The 20,479-nt window shown below is 38.6% G+C and overlaps 6 protein-coding genes across 8 annotated transcripts; 5 read left to right on the top strand and 1 right to left on the bottom strand.

The window, feature by feature from the left end:
* The first annotated feature begins 78 nt into the window (after positions 1 to 78).
* Positions 79 to 2,512, top strand: LOC117576910 (TRAF3-interacting protein 1). The gene is given in 5 exon segments (XM_034262049.2): positions 79 to 238; positions 296 to 369; positions 427 to 470; positions 861 to 1,983; positions 1,985 to 2,512. Coding segments are annotated over 5 exon segments (1,830 nt in total). The 5' UTR covers positions 79 to 100; the 3' UTR covers positions 2,436 to 2,512.
* On the bottom strand, positions 2,444 to 7,172 carry LOC117576909 (protein suppressor of hairy wing). 3 transcript variants are annotated; one of them, XM_034262047.2, is made up of 7 exons: positions 7,085 to 7,172; positions 5,416 to 6,308; positions 4,930 to 5,357; positions 4,735 to 4,867; positions 4,471 to 4,661; positions 4,287 to 4,411; positions 2,444 to 3,695 (listed from the first exon to the last, which is right to left on the bottom strand). In XM_034262047.2, the coding sequence occupies exons 2-7, from the start codon at positions 6,262 to 6,264 to the stop codon at positions 2,716 to 2,718; spliced, it is 2,706 nt and encodes a 901-aa protein (XP_034117938.2). In that variant the 5' UTR covers positions 6,265 to 6,308; positions 7,085 to 7,172; the 3' UTR covers positions 2,444 to 2,715. The 3 variants fall into 3 exon arrangements, with proteins under 3 accessions (XP_034117938.2, XP_034117939.2, XP_034117937.2); XM_034262048.2 differs by lacking the exon at positions 7,085 to 7,172 and adding an exon at positions 6,997 to 7,063; XM_034262046.2 differs by lacking the exon at positions 7,085 to 7,172 and adding an exon at positions 6,674 to 6,809.
* Positions 7,173 to 7,277: 105 nt separating this feature from the next.
* LOC117576914 (DNA-directed RNA polymerase II subunit RPB9) lies at positions 7,278 to 8,262 on the top strand. Its single transcript, XM_034262055.2, has 2 exons — positions 7,278 to 7,431; positions 7,482 to 8,262. Exons 1-2 carry the CDS (start codon positions 7,350 to 7,352, stop codon positions 7,874 to 7,876), a joined length of 477 nt encoding a protein of 158 aa, XP_034117946.2. The 5' UTR covers positions 7,278 to 7,349; the 3' UTR covers positions 7,877 to 8,262.
* A 99-nt stretch (positions 8,263 to 8,361) lies between these two features.
* On the top strand, positions 8,362 to 11,979 carry LOC117576912 (solute carrier family 46 member 3-like). The gene is made up of 7 exons (XM_034262051.2): positions 8,362 to 8,857; positions 10,266 to 10,379; positions 10,438 to 10,683; positions 10,743 to 11,356; positions 11,420 to 11,537; positions 11,601 to 11,757; positions 11,820 to 11,979. The coding sequence occupies exons 1-7, from the start codon at positions 8,422 to 8,424 to the stop codon at positions 11,932 to 11,934; spliced, it is 1,800 nt and encodes a 599-aa protein (XP_034117942.1). The 5' UTR covers positions 8,362 to 8,421; the 3' UTR covers positions 11,935 to 11,979.
* A 597-nt stretch (positions 11,980 to 12,576) lies between these two features.
* LOC117575145 (solute carrier family 46 member 3-like) lies at positions 12,577 to 15,829 on the top strand. Its single transcript, XM_034259251.2, has 7 exons — positions 12,577 to 13,092; positions 13,200 to 13,313; positions 13,368 to 13,613; positions 14,440 to 15,038; positions 15,094 to 15,211; positions 15,273 to 15,429; positions 15,485 to 15,829. Exons 1-7 carry the CDS (start codon positions 12,672 to 12,674, stop codon positions 15,594 to 15,596), a joined length of 1,767 nt encoding a protein of 588 aa, XP_034115142.2. The 5' UTR covers positions 12,577 to 12,671; the 3' UTR covers positions 15,597 to 15,829.
* Positions 15,830 to 16,730: 901 nt separating this feature from the next.
* Positions 16,731 to 17,551, top strand: LOC117574757 (pro-corazonin). The gene is made up of 3 exons (XM_034258701.2): positions 16,731 to 16,817; positions 16,887 to 17,091; positions 17,154 to 17,551. Exons 2-3 carry the CDS (start codon positions 16,895 to 16,897, stop codon positions 17,440 to 17,442), a joined length of 486 nt encoding a protein of 161 aa, XP_034114592.1. The 5' UTR covers positions 16,731 to 16,817; positions 16,887 to 16,894; the 3' UTR covers positions 17,443 to 17,551.
* The last annotated feature ends 2,928 nt before the right edge of the window (positions 17,552 to 20,479 follow it).

Raw genomic sequence — 20,479 nt, 5'->3', positions numbered from 1 at the left:
AACAGAACGTGGAATGTGGTCTAAACAAAAAACAAGTCGAAACAATTTCTTTTAAATTTGGCTGCAAAACAGTTTTCAATAACTACGACGCAGATTGACAATGTCCGAGCAGGATCTCGAAGATGAGGCAATTAAGGTCACTCAACAGGCCTTGGGCAAGTTCATTAAGAAGCCACCTCTGACGGAGAAGTTGCTGAAGAAGCCACCGTTTCGCTACCTGATGGACGTTTTCAATTCGGTAAGCAAATCTCTTAAAGAAATCAATTTATTTCTATTATTAAAGTGTGTAAAACAGTTTATTAAGCAAACGGGTTGCTATGAGGGTCTCTATACACCGGAGGAACAGCTCTTTGAGAACATTAGCGATCGGCAAGTAAAGAAAGGAAATATCACTAAACAATGATCTAATCCTCTTTATTATAACAGCAATGACAAGATGCGCTTTCTGCAGAAGATGATTGACATTACAAGTGAGTCTCATTAAGAACTTTATTGATTATTAAGTTACCTTTTATAACGTTTCTTGAAGTGCAATAATAGCCTAAGGACCGCTTTTGAAATATTTCAATGTTTTTATGTAAACTAAATTTAAATTACATATGTATTCCTTGAGAACTCTATATGATGTTTGTTACGTTCCTTTTTTATAACATTATATATTATACTACTCTCTAAATTTAAACTTTAGCTTCAAACTCGTAAACTTTAAATTTATTAGCTAAATTATACATATGTATGTTTTTATGTTTACTTTTTCTGAAATTCTTTTAAATACTAAACTATTTTTGTTTCGTTGATTTGTAGTCATTTAGAATTGTGGCAACTTTAAATCCCTTAAATAAAAATCTTTTTTTTTGCAGAGCTTACCACTAAGCTGGATCTGAAGGTGCGCACCTCCAAGATTGTGGCTGGGCACGAGGCAAGGCAGACCAATGAGCTGCTTCAAGCCATGGCCAGCGTGGCGGAGCAGCAACTTGAATGGCGGGAAGCTCTGAAGCAGGTGCTTGAAGCTGATGCCGAGGCAGAAAAGTCCAAACCACCTAAAGTAAAAGACACAAAAGTGAGCAGCAAGCAAATCTCGCCAGCTGGCAAGGAGCGAGAGAAGCGTATCTCCCCACAGGAGCAAAAACTGCGCAAAGCAACCGAGTTGGCGTCCCGCTCAACGCCTCCGGCGAAGGAGAAAGCACAGCGCAAATCGAAGCCGTCGCCGGATGCGGATGCCAAACCAAAGCTGAGTAGACAAAGCTCCAAGAAGACGCCATCGCCGGCGCTGAAGCCCACATCAAAGGTTAAGCAACAAGCTTCAACGGAAAGCGATATTAAATCATTGTCACCAGCGCCTGCTGCTCAAGCTCCCATCAAGCCGGTGTCACCAGCGTCCTCAACTAAATCTCGAGGCGAGAAGAGTCCGCCGTCCAATGCGCCACCTGTGGCTGCTGTAGAGCCGGCCAAGGAGGTTTCTCTACCCTCCACAACAGCTGCGGAATCGTTGCCATCTGTTGAGCATGAGAGTCGCAAATCCTCTGGCAAAAGTCGACGCTCCAGTGGAACACAACGACAACCAGTGCCTGACGCACAGCCAACAGATTTGCCCAAGGCAACTAGCGATGTCAGTGAAGCATCTGCCAATACATCGCCAACTGTGCCGACTGCAGACAGCAATAACAACAGCAATAGTAATGAAGTGAAGCGGGAGCGCGAAGGAACCTTCACACGTGAGAATTCCAAGGAGTCCAATGGCTCAGTGACGCGTCCTCGCACCTCATTACGTCCACCCAGTGCACGTCCAGCCTCCGCACGTCCTGGTGCACCACGCCGACGAAACGTGGAGATTGTGCTGCAGCCAAACGATCAGGTGAAGATGTCCGGCATCAATGTCAAGTTGGAGACATTTGGTGATTTCGATGATGATGGCGAGAACTTGGTCATCATAGAAGATGCCAATGCCCATGACATCGAAGGCGGGCACCGCAGACCCTCAACTCGATGTGGACGCTCATCAGGGACGCTTGGTGCAGCAGATCTTGGAAACACAAAAGGAACTCGTGCAGCAAGGCGGCGATCCCGCCAAGGAGGAGCAGCAGAAGCAAAATCTGGGCGCCCGACAAAGTTCGGCGCGGCAGATGAATGATCTGCGAGACATTATTCAAACACTGACGAAGTCGGTGAATCCGCTAGGAAAACTCATGGATTTCATACCCGAAGACATCGATGCCATGCAGCTGGAGTTGACCATGTGGCGGGATACTTACACGCAGGCAGCAGCTGAGCTAAAGCGTGAGAGAAGTCTTACTGCATCAGCCACAGAGCCGATGAAGCAGCAGCTGTTGAGCACCGAGTCCAGCATCGTGGAGTACAAGGAGCTGATCGATGAGAGTCGCCACAAAATAATGCTAAATAACGAACGAATTTTAAAGATGCTCATGGAACAATGAGCTGCAAATTCAATAATATATATATGTATATTTATTTATATAAGTTTATAAAAAATAGTAATTGAATAAATCGTTATATAAAGTTAAAGTTGGTAATAATAACAGTTAATGGGTGGTAACACTTGCTTTCTAAGGTCACTTAGTGTTCAAACCAAAACCGAAAAAACATGCTCTTTAAAACTAGAACGGATCATTATGCAGATGGTGTAGTGGTTGTGGTTGTGTAGTATTGGATATTAATATATTAATATTTACAATTTTAACACGCTATACGAAATTGTTAGGTCTCGGCTTCGGGTTCCACAGCATTTGGTGTCTGCTCCGAATCCGACTTTTCGTCCTCTTCCTTTTCATCGCCCTTCTCCATGTCTTGATCCTGATCCTCATCGCCCAGCACATACTCAATAACATCGTCTATGGGGAAATTGTTCAACAGCGATTTGATCGAATCATTGTGTATGACAACAGTAAATAGCAGTTTGCAATATTCACGCATGCGACTGCCATAATCCAATTCGGCGTAGTTCTCGCCTCCCTTGGCCAAATCGTGGCCACAATTCTCGATGACTTTGCACAGCACCGTCTCCTCGGAGCTATTTGGCCAATTATATTTTTTGAGTGTTTGCGGATCGACCAGCATGTCGATCAGCTTGGCGATATTCTCTTTGAGCTTCAGATCCTCTTCGGTAAGCACTTCGCCGGTGAATTCATCATCGCTCGACGGCTCCTCAATGTTATCAGCAATAGCAGCTGCCAAACTAGCAGCCAAAGACTTGCGCTGCTCCTTCTTCACCACTGGCGACACAACCGGTGTTGCCTTCTCCTTAGCATTGTTGGGCTTGACATCGCTACCAGCTGCAGCTGCCGGTGTCTCACTGGCTCCCTCCAAGGGCAGAATGGTGTAGACTTCGTTCTCGAGCAGTATGGTCTGGGCATTGCCATCGCCCTCATCGACCAGGAACTCACGGACCACAACGCCATTGCCGTCGGTTTTGCTCGATATGAGCGAACCTGCAGATGTGTTAGCTGGGGCCGCTTCTTCATCTTCATCCTCATCATCGTCCAATACAATTGTCTTTTTAGTAGTTGCCTTGCGCTTGGCTGGTGGGTCAGTACCAAAGATATCATCGGGATCGCATTCGTGGACGTTGCGTATGTGGTTCCTCAGGGTTTCAGTGCTGTCGAAGTTCTTGTCGCAGATGGCGCAGTCAGTGCGCTCGATCATCTTGGCCGTGCGCTTGACACGTGTTGTTTTGACAGCTATGTATGAAAATAAGATTGTTAGTAAAATAAGTATGAAAGCTATAATCATGTTTAGGCAATAATAGACCCGTTGCTTAAATTATTTGCTCTATTCAATTTTTGAACAGCTGTGTAAACAGCGTGCAATGGACTGAATAAGTTCGTTCCCGCATTTTTCATCAGTGAACTAGATCAATCTTTTAGTTCTTTCTTTTGTTTCATGTATCGTTCATTGCTTGCTATTTGTTTTACCAATCCTGACATGATAAGATCGAACAAAACACTGTGTTCACGGTTAATTTTAGGTCGTTTTTTCTTGAAGAAATTAATTACGATTAACATAACTTTAAGGATATTACAATCTTTGAAGAAAGATTATAAAATGTGAAGCTTGAAGCCCCTGCTAAGATAACAAATGTAAAAGGTTTGGTGACATTATTATAATTGATGAGCTCAACGTATTTAAAAAGATGGACTTGGCTAAACCTGTTGATCCTTATTCTAAATACATTGATCTCGGAAATCTCTCTTTTTGCCTACTAAGTTTTCTACTTATTGGAAAAGTTTGAGTTCTAATGAATTTACAACAGATTAAGCCTTGGAACTTACGTGAATGGTCACCAGCATCCATGTGCTCTTTAAGCAGTGCACTTGTCCGGAAGCTACGCGTGCACTCGGTACAAGCGAACGTAGCACGCTTGGCGCGTGTGTGCTCCTTAGCATGGCGATCCAATCTAAGATAAAAAGCAATTAGTAGCTGATACCAAAATGTAGCTTTAAGCATTGCACTTACTGCTTCTCCGTTTTGAACTTTTGGCTGCACAACGTGCAGGAATGCGGACGCAGATGCGTCTTGGAATGCGTACGCAGTTGTGTGGCCTGTATGAAGCTCTTGCCGCATTCGGGGCATTTGTGTGGACGCTCGCCAGTGTGGCGTTTCATGTGACGATTGAGCACCTCCTTGACAGCAAAGGATTGACTACACTGCAGTGCCAAAAACGAAAGAGAATGACCATTAATAAAAACAGAGATTAATTACAGCATTTGAGATGCGTACCACGGTGCAGGTGTAAGGTTTCTCGCCGGTGTGATAGCGACGATGCTTCTTGAGTGCCACCAAGGCGGAAAATTTCTTGTCACACAGATCGCAATCAAAGGGTTTTTCACCTGTGTGCGTGCGTATGTGAATGCTGCAGAGAAGAAATTTGAATTAACAAGAGAAGATAGAATTGTATATACGCTTAAATCATACTTCAACGTGGAGAGACTGTAGAAGCAGTTCTTGCACACATGGCACATGTATTCCGGCTTCTTCACCACTTGCGTGCCCAAATGCTGCTTGAGATGCGCACGCAAATTGTCCAGGCGATAGAAGACGCGATCGCATACCTTACAGCTCATGGTATCATTTTCATTCGCGGAGCACGATGAATACTTCTGATGCCGCTTTAAATGGTAAGATCGCGTAAAATCCTTGCCACAGATCTTGCAGGCATACGGCTTGCCTCGAGACTTGTGCTGCTCCTCGTGCAGCTTCAACAGCGCTGCACTTCGCAATTTGGCATTGCAAGTGGGGCACGGGAAATCGTTGAGCTCGGAGTGAGTGATGAAAATGTGACGTTCATAACTGGTTTGAGTCTTGAATGACTTGGGACAATCGGGACAATTGATGTGGCCAAGCTAAAATCGGCAGAGTTAGACATTGAACAAGAAGAATAACTCATCACATAATGCTTACATGAAAGGTGTCGTAGCTCTCGCTGCAACAGAAGCAAATATCTTTTTTCTCCATGACTACTGCATCGCGCTCGATCTTCTCTAGATTCTTAAGCATGTCCGCTTTTCGCAGGTGATAGCCACTATCATAGCGACAGAACTCCAAATGCTTCTTCAAGCTCTTGACGCGTCGGAATGTCTTGTAGCACTTGCCGCACACATGCTCCACCATCTCCTTCAACTCGTTGTTGCCAGACGTGCGATTTGAGCCACCTTCAATCAATGCATCGTCATCATCATCTTCGTCTTCTTCGACGCCAGAGACTACGAATTCGTCATCGTTTGCTTTACCAGGTGCGAGCTCGATATCATCATTCTCCGCGAGTATAAAATCAATGGTATCCTCCTCATCCACCACAATGCTGCTGGAACTGTTCTCGGCTTTGTTGCTGCCACTGTTCTCACTTTTAATCGCCTGCAGCACATAATGATCCATTTTCTTCTTTTTGCTGGGAGATGTCTTAATCTTAGCGGTCTCCGTCGTAGGCGTCGCTGTCGAGGATGCAATGCGCTTCTCATTCAGTATCTTTACACTGCCCGTGGGGCTCACAGTTTTGTTGTTTTTCCCCTTGTCGGCCTTTGGAGTCGTCGTCGTCGCCACTTCATCTGATGTGTTGAGTATCTTGATACTGGCACGTTTCTCTTGCTTGACACGCGGCGACACTGTTGCTGCCTTTTTTGCCCCTTTGGCTGGTGGCACATCGTTGAGCAGCTTCATGCGGTTGCCTGTCCTTGTCTTGTCCTTGGGCGATGAAATTAATGCGACATCAAGAATTTTAATTACAGTTCCAGCATCAGCGGTTTCAGTCATGTTGCCTTTTGTTGATTAAATGCGCAAACAGCTCGGCGGAATCTCTGTGAAAAAATGGGAAGGATGCCAAGGATCAGATTGATGACGTAAAATAGCCTACTTTTAGGCTCGTGATTTAATTAAAATTGATCAGTTTGTCGGACAACAAGCGTCACGTCAGCAACGCCTAGAAGCAGCGCACAAAATAAAAAATGGCGGCGTCATCGATCGAATGAGAGAGTGAACGAGAGCACGCTACGTACATACGTAGCTGGCAAACTGATGAAAAAACGAAAGGCAGAAAAAATACGCAACGCAACAAGTTCGCTCGCTCTGCTGGGATCGCTCTGCTTGCGTCTCTGGCTGACTGTGAAAAATATATTTTAGGGTTGAAAATAATTCTAAAATAAATTTGAAAATTGTTGCATACTTTTCAATATTGAATATTTTTGTTGCCGGCTTTATTGGAATTCTGTGTAAAAATATTTGATATGTCGATCAACACTGACGTTTATTTATTTAAATATTACGTTTTAACTCGAATTACATTTGAGTTACACACTCTCGCACTTGTTCAATGTAGTTTCTCTAATTAAATGTGAAACTTGCGTCAATGAAAGTCGTCGTATGCCGATGTAGATCGACACTGTAACAAAGCACAACAGCAAGAGCAAAATATGAGTACTGTGCGCAAGAGCGAGAGCGATAGCGAAAATTATTTACACGTTTATTTTTTGTACTTTTAGTACTAACATTTTAACATTTTCTTTAAATATATAAATATCACAATAAAAATCTAGAAACAAATTTTATTCTCGTTTATTTGAATGAAAATACTTGCAATTTGAACCACGAGCGCTGGCACGTAACGCGTACACAATGGCGTTGGCGTCTAACAATTCACAGTTTTCGTAAACAGCCAATCAGCTGTTCGCAATGTAATGTGACCAGACGCATACTGTTTTCACTGTTTGTTCAATCAAAACAATACAGTTTGTCTTAGTATAAATATTGAATAGCTTATTAAATATTTTTCCGACAAATAAAAAAACCTAAAAACTAGACCGTTCTTAGAATTGTGAATAAATTTTTCATACATTTTATTTATGTCTGACTTAAGGTATAATTTGGTATATTTAGAAATAAAACTTGCGACCACACTGTTATTGCTGTTGCTGTACAAATCAGGTAAATTTCTAGCTAATAAACAAAAATTGTTATTAATTTTGATTTCATAGGAATTATGGCTGCTCTTTTCGACTCTGCGCATACCGAAGGCCCCGGCTTTGTGGGCATTCGTTTCTGTCAAGAATGCAACAATATGTTGTATCCCAAGGAGGACAAGGACAACAAAATCCTAATGTACGCATGCCGCAATTGTGACTACAAACAGGAAGCTGACTCAAATTGCATTTACGTCAACAAAATTATGCACGAAATTGACGAACTGACTCACATTGTGCCCGATGTCATCTCCGATCCCACGCTGCCCCGCACCGAAGACCACGCTTGCCCCAAGTGCTCGCATCGTGAGGCGGTATTCTTCCAGGCGCAAACCCGGCGTGCTGAAGAGGAAATGCGACTGTATTATGTGTGTACAAATCAAAACTGCACTCATCGTTGGACTGAGTAAATTGCACTTCGTTGCGCAATTCCAAAATATACTTATTAAGCTTATATGTATATAAAGTTGTTAGCCAAGTAATTTTGATAGATCGTTGGAGTTTTGACGTTGATCAGTTAAAGCGTAAAGCGCTGACATTCAATTTCCGATTGCAGCCGCACATACTTCGCATTCATTCACATGCCATTTTCAAGCATATGATTTGTATTCATTGCAAGATTCATTAAATAATCGATGCTCATTTTTGTTTGAGCGAAGATAGAAATAGAGAGTGAGCAAGAGAGAGATTTGCGAGCGCATGCAAATTTCTTAAAGCCCGTCAGCAGTGACAAAATTCCAATATCTATCAAACCAAACACAACACAGAATGAAAAAATAAAACAATTAATAAACAAGTTTCTAGTGCGTATCGAGTTGTCGTTCGAACATCGCTTGCCCAGCACGACGACAGTCTGATGCTAGAACTTGGCGCGACATGTTGATTAACATGTAGTATACGACGCTACAACAAACGAAACGGCAAATTAAATAAATATCAACAAACTCGTGCTAAAATGGCTAAAGCAAATCAATCCCAAGCTGCCACTGCGGCAAATGCTGCTGCTGCTCCAACCGATGAGCCCAAGTTGAACTATTTTCAGAAGTTGTGGAAATATCGTCAATATCTGGTGATCGAACCGTTTTTCTTTCTCTATGCGGCGGCAACTTTTCTCAATACGATTGCATTGAAGAATTTTCCGCTTGAGAAAGCATGCCGCATCAATCTACACTTCAACGCTCCCACCTGCATCGCCATACTGGACAAGGGCGAATATGGCATTGACTGCGACCCCTTTGAGGCACAACTTCAAAATATAACCGTTCAGGGTCCGACACCCGAAGAGCTGCTGGCAGATGTCATGTCACCAATTTTCAATTTTACCGTTTGCAAAGCGGAAAGTCAGACGCAGATTCTGATGGCCGACGTCAACGGCAAACGAACACCAATCGGTAAATATTACGATTCAAATATTAAGTATACGCATAGTATGAAGGGGAATTCCTTGGCATTGTATAGAAGTCCAGCTAATTATAATTGCTGAGCGGTAATGAATACACAGAAACTGGAAAGAGTATTAACTTTTATGTCTGAGACTTACGACATATATGTACATATATATTTTTATGATCAAGTCTCTGTAAATAATATTCGCCTTTGGCAACAAAATATTTTTCATGGCAAAATAAATTATTTTTCTAACGGGCAGCAAAAGTGCACATTAAATAATTTGGAATTCGTGTAATTCATGTGTGAAACAATTGTTTTTGCAGTTGAACTTCGGCTGAGTATGAAAATAAATAACTAAATACCTAATTTTGCTGCCGTTATAAGCAAAGAATGAAACAGAAATTTGATTTTTAAAAGCCACATTATGCGTACGCATTTTTTATACCCATCAATCAATTAGCACCTGTATAAAATCATTGGCACAATTGCAGTTTGATCCCAGCTTAAACTGGTAGCTCTAATAAAAATTCTTTATTCCTTGTACGAATCACGCTTTGAAATAAAATTAAAATAAAAACATGCTTGAGGAAAAAAATATGTGAATATTGAATTCTAGTCTCTAACTTAACAATACATCTGGTGCAACCAGTTTCAAAGCTTCGCATTCCAATAATTCATCTTTCAGGTTTCTTAAAAATAAACTCCAAAGATCTAACGAATTATTTAACATTTTGGTTGGTCTTCGCTTAGACATGTGCTATATGTATAATATATGAGCAGACATTCTGCGAGTAAATTGATATATGTTCCTAATATATTTTACGAGAATATGCCATTTAGAGATGCTGGAACATTTAATTGTTATGTGTAGATTGTATTTTCGCACGAAATTCTCTGAATTCCCCCAAGTAATCATAAGTATTTTTATATTGTCGATTAAATTGAAGCTAATGTGTGTTTAGTAGTAGTATAGAAGTCTTAAATCATCAACAAATATCGTTAGAGCCCAAAAACCGGTTAGTTATGTAGTTTTTCTCTTAACCTTTGGGCAAACCATTGCCAAGCCAACTAATTTGTTAGATAAAAACTTTTGAATGATTAGGCTTAATAGTAATAGTATTTTAAGCACAGTATTTGATTGAATCGCCAATAAAATATTAATTGAGTATCATTGCATGATCAAATGCAAAAGACACAATAGTATAATGAATATTCATTGTCATTGTCATTATCATTATTTCATGCTATCCGGTTCGGAGTTTTTTTCTTCTCTTTTTTTTTGGGGGGGTATTCCGAAGCGATCTCATTCTAAAATGAATTGTTTCACTTTCGTTTGATATAAAAGAAAAGACCTGATATTATATTCGGTAATATTATATTTATAGCACAATTATTTTGGCATTTTTATAGCTTCCATATTCCCGCTGATTATTTTACTTTTCGCTGGAGGCTGGGCAGATAAATACAATAAGCGTAAGCCGGGAATGATATTGCCAATTGTTGGCGAGGGTCTTCACTATTGTTGTAAGTATCTTCAAAGCAACTTCTCAAGAATCCATTTACAAGCTCATTAATCTTACAGGTCAGCTCATATCGTCGATTTATTTTGACAGTATTCCTTTTGAGTTTGGCGCATATATGGAATCTATTGTGCCGGCACTCTTTGGAGGTTTTACCTTCTGTCTGATGTCTATTTATAGTTACATGACAATAACAGTGCCAGAAGAGGATCGAATCTTTCGCTTTGGCATCTTTGCTATGCTTGTAACAGCTCTGCCTTTCCTAAGTCTTCCCAGTGGAGCTATCTTAAATCTCTTGGGCTATACAAGTAAGTTCAATGTTTGATATAATGAATGAGTGTTTTCTAATTGAGTTAATTTTCTATAGATTCTTTTATACTGTGTGTGGTCTTCCAAGTTCTTGCCATAATCTACATTATCATTTTTATAAAAGAGCCTAAGCCTCTGACCAAGGCGAAAGTAGAGCCAACTGCTGCTGCAGCTGCTGCTCCTCAAACTCAAAGCCATGCGGCTGATAATATGGCCTATGAGACAACCACCTTGGATGAGGTACCTGTAAATAAGAATGTTAACTTTCAGTTGACTCCACAATTGGAGCCACCAAGAGTCGAACCTCCCCCTGTGCCCAAAAAACGCAATCTGTGCAAAGAACTCTTTGATCCCACGCTACTGAAACAACTCATTTATTTCCCCTTTGCGAAACGAGAGAATAATGATCGATTTATATTGCTGCTATTGATATTGGGATATTTCCTGACCACTGGACCAACTGCGGGAGAAGGTGAATACTTTTATCCATACAGTTTAAAGAAACTTGGATGGAATGGTGAAGACAACAGTCTCTATGGTGCTGTTAACGGAGGATTAGCTCTTATTGGAACCTTCCTTGGCACTGCAGTCTTTAGTAAAATATTGAAGTTCTCGGATTCAATGATTGGCATGTGGTCTGCTTTGTTCACTGTGGCCTCTCGCTTTGTATTTGTAAGTACTATACAGATTTTAATAATGTAATTTATTTAGAATTGAATTTCTTCCATTCTGCAGGCATTTGCAACTAACTCCGGAGTGTATTATCTTGGTGCTGTGTTTGACATGTTTGCCACACTGCGTGTTATCCCCATCAAATCTATAGGATCCAGCATTATTGCTGGCGATGAACTGAGTGAGTTAATATAGGAGTATGAAAAGTATATCACAGTTTATTTCAATCAATTTCTTTTTTTAGGTAAAATGTACTCGTTCTTCGGCATTTGTGAACCAATTGCAGGATTCATATTTCCGCCTATCTACAGTTCGCTCTACACTGCCACAATCGACACATTTCCGGGTGCCGTCTTTTTGTTCAGTGAAATCTTTTATGTACCCAATGTGCTGGTCTTCATGTAAGTTTAATACTCAGTAAAACAGTTTTAAGATGTTAACTTATTTTTTATTTTGTTGACAGTTGGTGCTACTTTTTAATGCGTCGCCGTGCAGCGAATGATAATGCCGTCGAATTGGCTCAAAAAAATGAACAAAATGGACAACAAAATTCCGGAACCGAGATTACTAGTCTGTAGTTTAAATATGAAATTTATTTTTAATAACTTCTATTGTACATTTTAAATCTACTTATTAAAGTTACAAGAAATGTATTATTGTGTTCAATATATATAAGTAAACGATCTTCTCCTTAGGTTTCTGCATTAGAAGTCTTCTTTTGCTTAGATTTATGTCTCAATCTGCTTTTATTGACAATTTGTTAGTACTATGAATCAACAAAATATGAAAGCGTTTAATTTCAATGCAAGAAATTCTAAATACTCAAGATTCCACAGACTTGAATTCATATTTGATAAAAGTTGTCAAAGAATTTGGCCCCAAACAAATAAAAAATAAATTTTTGAACTCTTAAAGTTTGTAGGAGAAATTTAAAAAATCATAAAAGTAGAAAGTCGGTTTTTAGCAAATGACGATTACCATTTTGACTGCATTTTATAAAGTATTTGTTTTTTTTTTAAAATAAATTCTTTGTTATTATTTAGCTAATATCCAGACAACGATGACGATTTTAATAGAAATTTTAACTGGAAATTTTTGATTAGCGTGATATTTAATATGAATAGAATTGAAAGATTAAAACAAGTATTATAATATTCAAGTTTCTAGTGCAAATGTGGCTTGAATGAAGTTAAAATACGAACAGAGCTGCAAAACTGAAAGTCAGTATGAATTTGGATCTTATCGCGATGTGTTGATTAACATGCAGAATTCGTTGCAAACAATAGTGTAGTTAACAAAGTGAACTTGTGACAAAATGGCAGAGCCAAATAAATTTGGTGATGTGGCTTCTCCGCAGCAGGAGGAGCAAAAATTGAGCTATCTGCAAAAATTATGGCGATTTCGCCATTATCTAGTTGTTGAGCCGATTTTAGTTTTATATCTGTCAGTAGCCTATTGGAATTCAATTGCAACGAGGAACTTTCCATTGGAGAAAGCGTGTCGCGTGAATCTTCACTTTAACGTTCCAACCTGCATCGCGATACTCGACAAAGGCAATTACGGTATTGACTGCGACCCCTTTGAGGCACAACTTCAAAATGTAACTATTCAAGGGCCAACGCCTGAGGAGTTACTTGTGGATGTCGCTTCGCCGCTTTTCAATTTCACCGTTTGCAAAGCGGAAGTTCAGGCACAAAAACTTGACGCAGATGTTAACGGAATACGTTCCCCAATTGGTAACAAAAATTTTAGAAATTATGAATTTTATTGGATATAAATTAGAAATATTTCATCTCCCTTCAAGTCCAAGTTATACACTTAAATATAAAAATATATTTTACAGGTGCTATATTTCCGTTGATCATATTGATATTTGCTGGCGGATGGGCGGACAAATTCAATAAACGTAAACCAGGAATGATAATTCCAATTGTGGGTGAAGTTCTTCAGAATATTTGTATGTGTCTTGAAGTCTCCTTGTCCCGTATTCACTTACAATGTCATCTTACAGGTCAGCTCATATCGGCGATATATTTTGATACCATTTCCTTTGAGTTTGGAAGCTATGCAGAGGTTATTGTTCCGTCACTTTTCGGCAATACCACCTTATTTGTGATGTCAGCGTATAGTTATATGACCATAACAACTCCAGAGGAAGATCGAGTCTTTCGTTTTGGCATCTTTTCTATGGTTGTAACAGGATTGTCATTTGTAGGTCTCCTAAGTGGATCGCTGTTGACATTAATAGGCTATAGAAGTAAGTACACAGAAAAGAAAGATCACTTTCTAAAATTAAGAACAATCGTCTTAATATAAGACCACTTTAGGGTCAAATATTTCAAATTAAGATTATTAAATTAAAAAATTACCAAATAATAAAATACAGTAATAATAAAAAAGAATCCATAATTTATAATAAATTATTAATTTTTTAATTTATTAATAAAATATGTATATAATTTTTTCATTTTTCTTATTCATTCTTTTATATGCATATGAAATATTCGTGAAATCAAGATATGGGTAATTCCATGGCAAAATTTGTCCCGTGCGAGACTTTTTTCAGTGCACTGCAGTGAAAATAACATAAACTGAAACAATTTTAAAAATAAATGAATGTTATTCTTAAAGCTCTAGATAAGCACTATATTTAGAGCTAAGATTGATTTTAGGAACTTGATCTGTTTTCCGATAAAATATATAATTTCGTTCATTTTTTGGTTTTGCGTACGAATTGGTTAATTTTTGCAATTATCACAACAGAAAACAAAACAGAAAAAAAATTCCAAAACCATTCTTAGCTCTAATTAAAGTACTTATCTAGAGCTATAAAAATAAACTTTTCTTATTTTCAAAATTGTTTCAGTTTATGTTATTTTCAATGTAAAGAGTCTCGCACGGGACAAATTCCGTTTTGGAATTACCCATATGTTTTCTAACTTCCAAAATTTCTTGTTATTGATTCACTTTTTCGAAGAAAATTCTCAATACTAAGAACAATATCTTGATTTTATAACTTATTTTTATATAGTATTAATATCTAAAATGGTTTATATGGTAGTTACGTTTCTCTTTTATTCCAGATTGCTTTATATTAAGTTTGGTCTCTCAAATTCTTGCCATACTCTACATTGTCTTCTTTATAAAGGAGCCTAAGCCACAGACCAAGGCGAAAGTAGAGCCAACTGCGACAGCTCCTCATACACAAAATCAGGCAGTTGACAATTTGGCCTATGAGACAACCAACTTGGATGAGGTGCCCGTGAATAAAAACTTTCAGTTGAATCCACAATTGACGCCACCAAGAGTCGAACCTCCCCCAGTGCCCATAAGACGTAATCTGTGCAAAGAACTCTTTGATCCCACGCTGCTGAAACAACTGATCTATTTCCCCTTTGCGAAACGAGAGAACAATGATAGATTTATATTACTGATGTTGATTTTGGCTTATTTCTTCACTGTTATAGCTCCTGTAACTGAAGATACTTACCAATATCTTTTTGCTTTAAAAAAGTTAGGATGGAATGGCGAAGACTACAGCGTCTATGGATCCGTTGGTGGAGGACTAGCTGTTCTTGGAACCTTTATTGGCACAACAATTTTCAGTAAAATATTGAAAATCTCGGACTCCATAATTGGCATGTGGTCTTCTGTCTTTATCACTGCGTCTCATTTCGTATTTGTAAGTACCCATAATGTTATTAATTATGAATAAACTTCTTCATCTTTTTCTATAGGCTTTTTCAATTAATTCCTGGATGTTTTATCTTGGCAATGTGTTTGATATGTTTGCTTCGTTACGAGTTATTCCCATTAAATCAATTGGATCCACTATAGTTGCTGACGACGAGCTAAGTGAGTTAATGTAAATGCACAACGTTTAGGAGTTTATTATAATCGATTTATTTTTGTTTAGGTAAAATGTTTTCATTCTTTGGCATTTGTGAACCAATAGCAGGATTTATATTTGCGCCCATCTACAGCCTGATTTACACGTCAACCATCGATTCTTTTCCGGGTGCCTTTTTTTTGTTCAGCAATATTTTTATTGCTCCCAACATACTTGTTTTTATGTAAATTGAAATCAAAACATACTAAGACATTAGCTAATCTATTAACAACTTACAGTGTCATCTACATTGCAATGCGTCGTCGCCCAGTGAAAGATAATTCGATGGAGTTGGCTCAGAAGAACGGACAAGAAAATTCCGGACGAGATAACGAGATAACACATTTGTGATTCCTAAAATCTTATAAACATATTTTTCAAGAATGGCTAAGTTTAGATTTGCGTCTATATATAAATACAGAAATACATAAGCCAGTTGATAGATTGTTAATTTTGTGTTCGACAAGTTAATGCCGCTTAAGGTGCTGGGCAGAAGAAATCACGAAATTCCCCACGCCCATAAATGGCAAGACAAGTTTGATGACTTGAAGAGTGCAAAGAGATACTACTAATTGAACATGTTCAGAATGAAAGTGAGCATACTCGACTCTCAGTTACCCTGTATGAAATGGTACAATATAAAAATGATCATTTAAACTTGTTGGTGCATAACATTTCTTTAAGTACGAATCATAAATATTTAGTTAAATTTAAATTTACATTATTTAGCTACAAATGTACTAAATTTTTAAGCAATGTTGAATCTTTAAAAATTACTGTGTATATTAACTTTGTGCTGGAAATAAAAATTCATAAATTCTTTTAATTGGCATAACCGCAATCTTAAATTTGAGAGTGTTTTGACGGCACGTTTTAATTAGCATAAAAATTGCGTTAGGATTGAGTTTGTTTCTAATATAAATTATGCAAATAAAAATAAATTTTAACGGGTCGGAAAGAAATTGAATGCGACTGAATTTAATAAGAAATTGTCTATAACAAATATATGATTCATTCTTATTGTTACTCGTATATTTAAGCTGGTTAATCGATTATGACTCTAACCAGAAATTCAGACTCTTACACTTCTACTCTTCTTCTAAGTAGTAACTCTTTAAAGGGTATAAAAATCAGAAACCCTTTTATTTAAACCCTTGTGCTGAACAAATACTCGACGTCTGAGAAAAGTGTTTTCTATGCTTGCGCAGTGGCAATTTTCCAATCAACAAATGCATTCAATTTGATCAGCCAGCCGGGAGTGGTGGGCGTGGCAGGCGTGGGTGGCGCGTGGGACTTAAATGCCACCTTTGGCCAACACATGAAAACAATTGGCAACTAATAATCTCAGTTAATCTGCATCTGTGTGCGCGTGTGTGTGTACCTCGAAGGCAACTTGTTGGAGCAGAAGGAGGAGCAGCACTTGTTTCGTTTATGGCCGGGAGATTTTAACGAAATTGCTCTTTGGTTTTTGCAGCCTTGCGATATAAAAGGATGTCGATGGGACCATTAAAGGCTCAGAAGCGGTTTCGACCTGGTAGCGAGTAGTTTGCCCAGAGTTATTTCAGTGTCTAGGCAAGTGCCATCGTCTGTCTAGGCGACTTTATAATAAAACAAGTTTTGTTGGCGACTCTCTTCTTACAGTTCTCAAAATGTTGCGCCTCTTGATGTTGCCCCTCTTCCTGTTCACCCTGTCGATGGCTTGCATGGGGCAGACATTTCAATATTCTCGCGGCTGGACCAATGGTAAACGTGCACCGCCTGCAACAGTCGTAGGCAATGGCCACAATCTCGGCCTATTGGATCTCTATGATATTCCAGACGCACCCACTGATCGTCGATTGGAACGGTAAGTGAAGCTCGAGAAAATTCATTATAATTACGGCCAGTTTAATTTCTCTTCCGCCACAGTTGTCTTGGACATCTGCAGCACTTTGTGGGCAACAATCTGTTGCATCGTTCGTTTGCCAATGGATTGGCCTATGATGCCAACAGACCCGACTTGGATGCCCCAGTTCGCAGTGGCAACATTCGCACTAGAGCTAATGCCAATGCCAATGCCAATAATAATGATAACAACTTGTATGGCAACTCCAATCATCATCAATCAAGTGAACTCTATGATGCACTCAATGCGGCTGTGGCAGCATCTTCTTCTGCTGGTGATTCTGTGGAACCTGGTGATTATGGCAAGCATTAGAGGCGTTCAAATTGGAAATTGGTTAAACAAATTATAGTTGTTATTAGCAAGAAATGCTACAAAAAAAACTAAAAAAAAAATGTAAATGACAATTTAAAGTGAAATATATTCTGGCTACTATTGCGAGTGATAGAACATAACTTTACAATAATAAAGCTTGCAATTTTATAGTTCAATTAAATGTATACAAATTGTAGTTTTAGCATTCACACTTACTTTGGAATTTCAATCACATTTTTCATATTGCTTCAATCAACCCTTGAGGTCAATTGGCAATCAGCAAATGCATTCCGCTTTAAGAGCATGCTCAAATGTGGGGCGGGGTTTGTGTACCATTGACAATTGACAATCGCCCAGCTAGCTTGCGCATTAAGAAGATAGTAAAATACATGGGCAACCGCAATTTATTTTCGTCTTGACTTAATTAAAATGTTCTGAGCTTAGTGTGGCTTAAATATAGTTACCAAAGTCATTAAAAACATTAAAATTCTTTCATACCTATTAAGCCAAGCGGTTGAACCATAAAAATACGTAAAGGCAAAGTAGCGGTTGGTTGTTGCATGCGTTAGAGCGGTTTGAGGCTCTGCTGTATAGCAAGTGGCGCCATCTGTAGTAAAAGTGCGAACTAACCAATGTAACCGCTTAATGTGTCTGCGCTGCTTTCTGAAACGGTTAAGCATTGTAACCGTTTTATTTTTATAGGTGGTATTTAAATTTTATTTATTTTAAATTTTAAAAAAAAAAAATGTTGTTAAACGTTAAATATAAATATTTGAAGAGAATGAATACATTAATGGTTAACCTTCTTCTTTTAATAAATATATTGCAAAGTTCAAAGTATATATAATAACTTTAATTCATTCTCTGTCATAATATTATGAATGATAAATGTTAAATAGAAAAATAAGTTCCATTCCTAATATTATTTCACGTTATAAAGTGACGTGTGCTTCAATATAATGATTGCAAGATGATTGCAAGCTCCAAAATTTGACAGCTTGTAATTTGTAGGCGATAGTATCCATATAAACAGTAATAAATATGATATTTACAGTTTACGAGCGAATCCGAATCCACATCATCAATCAACTAAGCTTTTTGAAACAACTAAGAGGGGATAATGCGTAACGATTATGAGAAAAAACATTAAATCGAAACGGGTTGTAAAATCGATAAGCTACAAATGTTTATAAATTATTCATTGAGATATTCTCTACAAATTTCTATTAATAAACCAGTGCGTAATAATAGGCGTAAGTGAGTATGTGGCTATATATTTAGGCCAAATATGCAGATGTGAGTGAGAATGCTGAACGTTGTGTCTGTATTTTCATTCAATATTCATGCAATAAAAGCCTGAATTAAATTATTCTATGGATATTTTGGCTGATATAATTGCGCATTTATGACAAACGTTACGTTGTTAGATGCGAAAACGTTGTAGGCACGTTTTTGTGGCCGCTTGACGGCACAATTTTCCCTGTTCTCTGTTCTGCATCAGGATGCTCAGGAGCATCCCGTTGATGAAGAACAGTAACCATTTAATTTGTGATTCGGGGATGAAGACAACGATGACGACGACGACGACGACGATGGCAATAACAATAGTAAATGGAAGTGGAAATGGAAAAAAATAAAGGAAAACTGACGAGCAGCTCTCAGCATCTCAGCAGTTAATTACTTTAAGTGGTTAGAGCAATAGTGTGTGACTGTGTGTGTGTTGGTCGCTTCTGGAGCGGTTGCTGTGGCACCTGTTCAAGTGAGAGAGCATGGACATAGCATGATATAGCTGCGGACTGACAAATATGAAATCAAACGGGCTGCCATAAAGCTGAGCCAGCTCATCATTCACGCAATCCCTTTCATAAAAAGATTTATGACACAAGACACAAAAATACAAAGAGAGCTGGAAAAACGCAGTTTTCAAATTGAATTCCTAACAAGCTAATCGATCCTCGGGGAGGAGGAAGCATGACCAAACGCAGAACACAGAACTCAGAACACAGAGCCCAGAACACTGTGCACACACACTTCGCACGCACCGCCCCGGGTGCTTGGGGAATATGAATTTATATCTTTTAATCTGCAACAGCATCGCCGGGGCAGAGGCAATTGCCAATGCTGGCTGGCATTGCTGGTAAAAATAAAAGTGAAATTAAGGACGCAGGACATATTTCAACAATGCAATGCCCGGCTACACTCTGCGCTCTTTATTGTCAATGTCAAGTGGGCCTTCGGGGGTGTCAAATGGAATGGCATTCTCTCGGGATGAGAAGCAGAGTTCAGCAGAGCAGCCTGCCCAGTGTAATTGCATTAAAATGCAATTCGAAGTGCGTCGTTTGAGTTCAGCATTTTCCCAGGCTGAAGCATCCACGTTGTTGACTGACTGCCATTCAATGTATTGGTCACTAGGCATCCTTCGTAGGCGCCACGCATGGCCATAAATTGTATTGAAAGCTGCTTTCAACGCCTTTTCATGTCGCCACGATTGCCTACAAGTGACCAGCTGTCGTTGGGCACATGTTGTTGGCGCTGACATTGCAAATTAAATTGGTTACCGGACCTGCGAATGATGGCTCAAAAGTGCCTTATGAATAAATAAAAGCACATTCAACTTATTGGGTCAGAAAGCTTCTTAAAATATTTTTCTTAAGAAATGTTAAAACCAAAAGTAAAGCTTACAAGTTATTTTGTATTTGTGCTCTAATTTCTAGGTAATGTATTTTTTAATCTTAATGTTTTTAAATTTGATAATTAAATTTTGAATTTAGCTGGAACAACTTTCTTAGTCCATTTATTAGTATCAATTTAAAGCCTCTGATCTTTGTTGATTCTGACGAATGATAAGCATCAAAATATGTGTTATAAAAAATTTGTAAGCCTGAGGTGAAGCGAACAAAAATTTATTTAAATGATGTAATTTCTTAGCAATATCTCTTTAATCGTTTAGCTTGACAACTTTGCTAATTTTCAAGTTTCAAAGCATCTTAAGAAATGTTGAAATCAAAATAGAACACACAAATATATAAAATTTTTG

Source organism: Drosophila albomicans, chromosome 2R, assembly GCF_009650485.2.
Source record: "Drosophila albomicans strain 15112-1751.03 chromosome 2R, ASM965048v2, whole genome shotgun sequence".
In the NCBI taxonomy this organism is placed as follows: Eukaryota; Metazoa; Arthropoda; class Insecta; order Diptera; family Drosophilidae; genus Drosophila; species Drosophila albomicans.
Note: the sequence above shows the minus strand (reverse complement) of the source record. Positions and strands in the feature narration are given on the sequence as shown.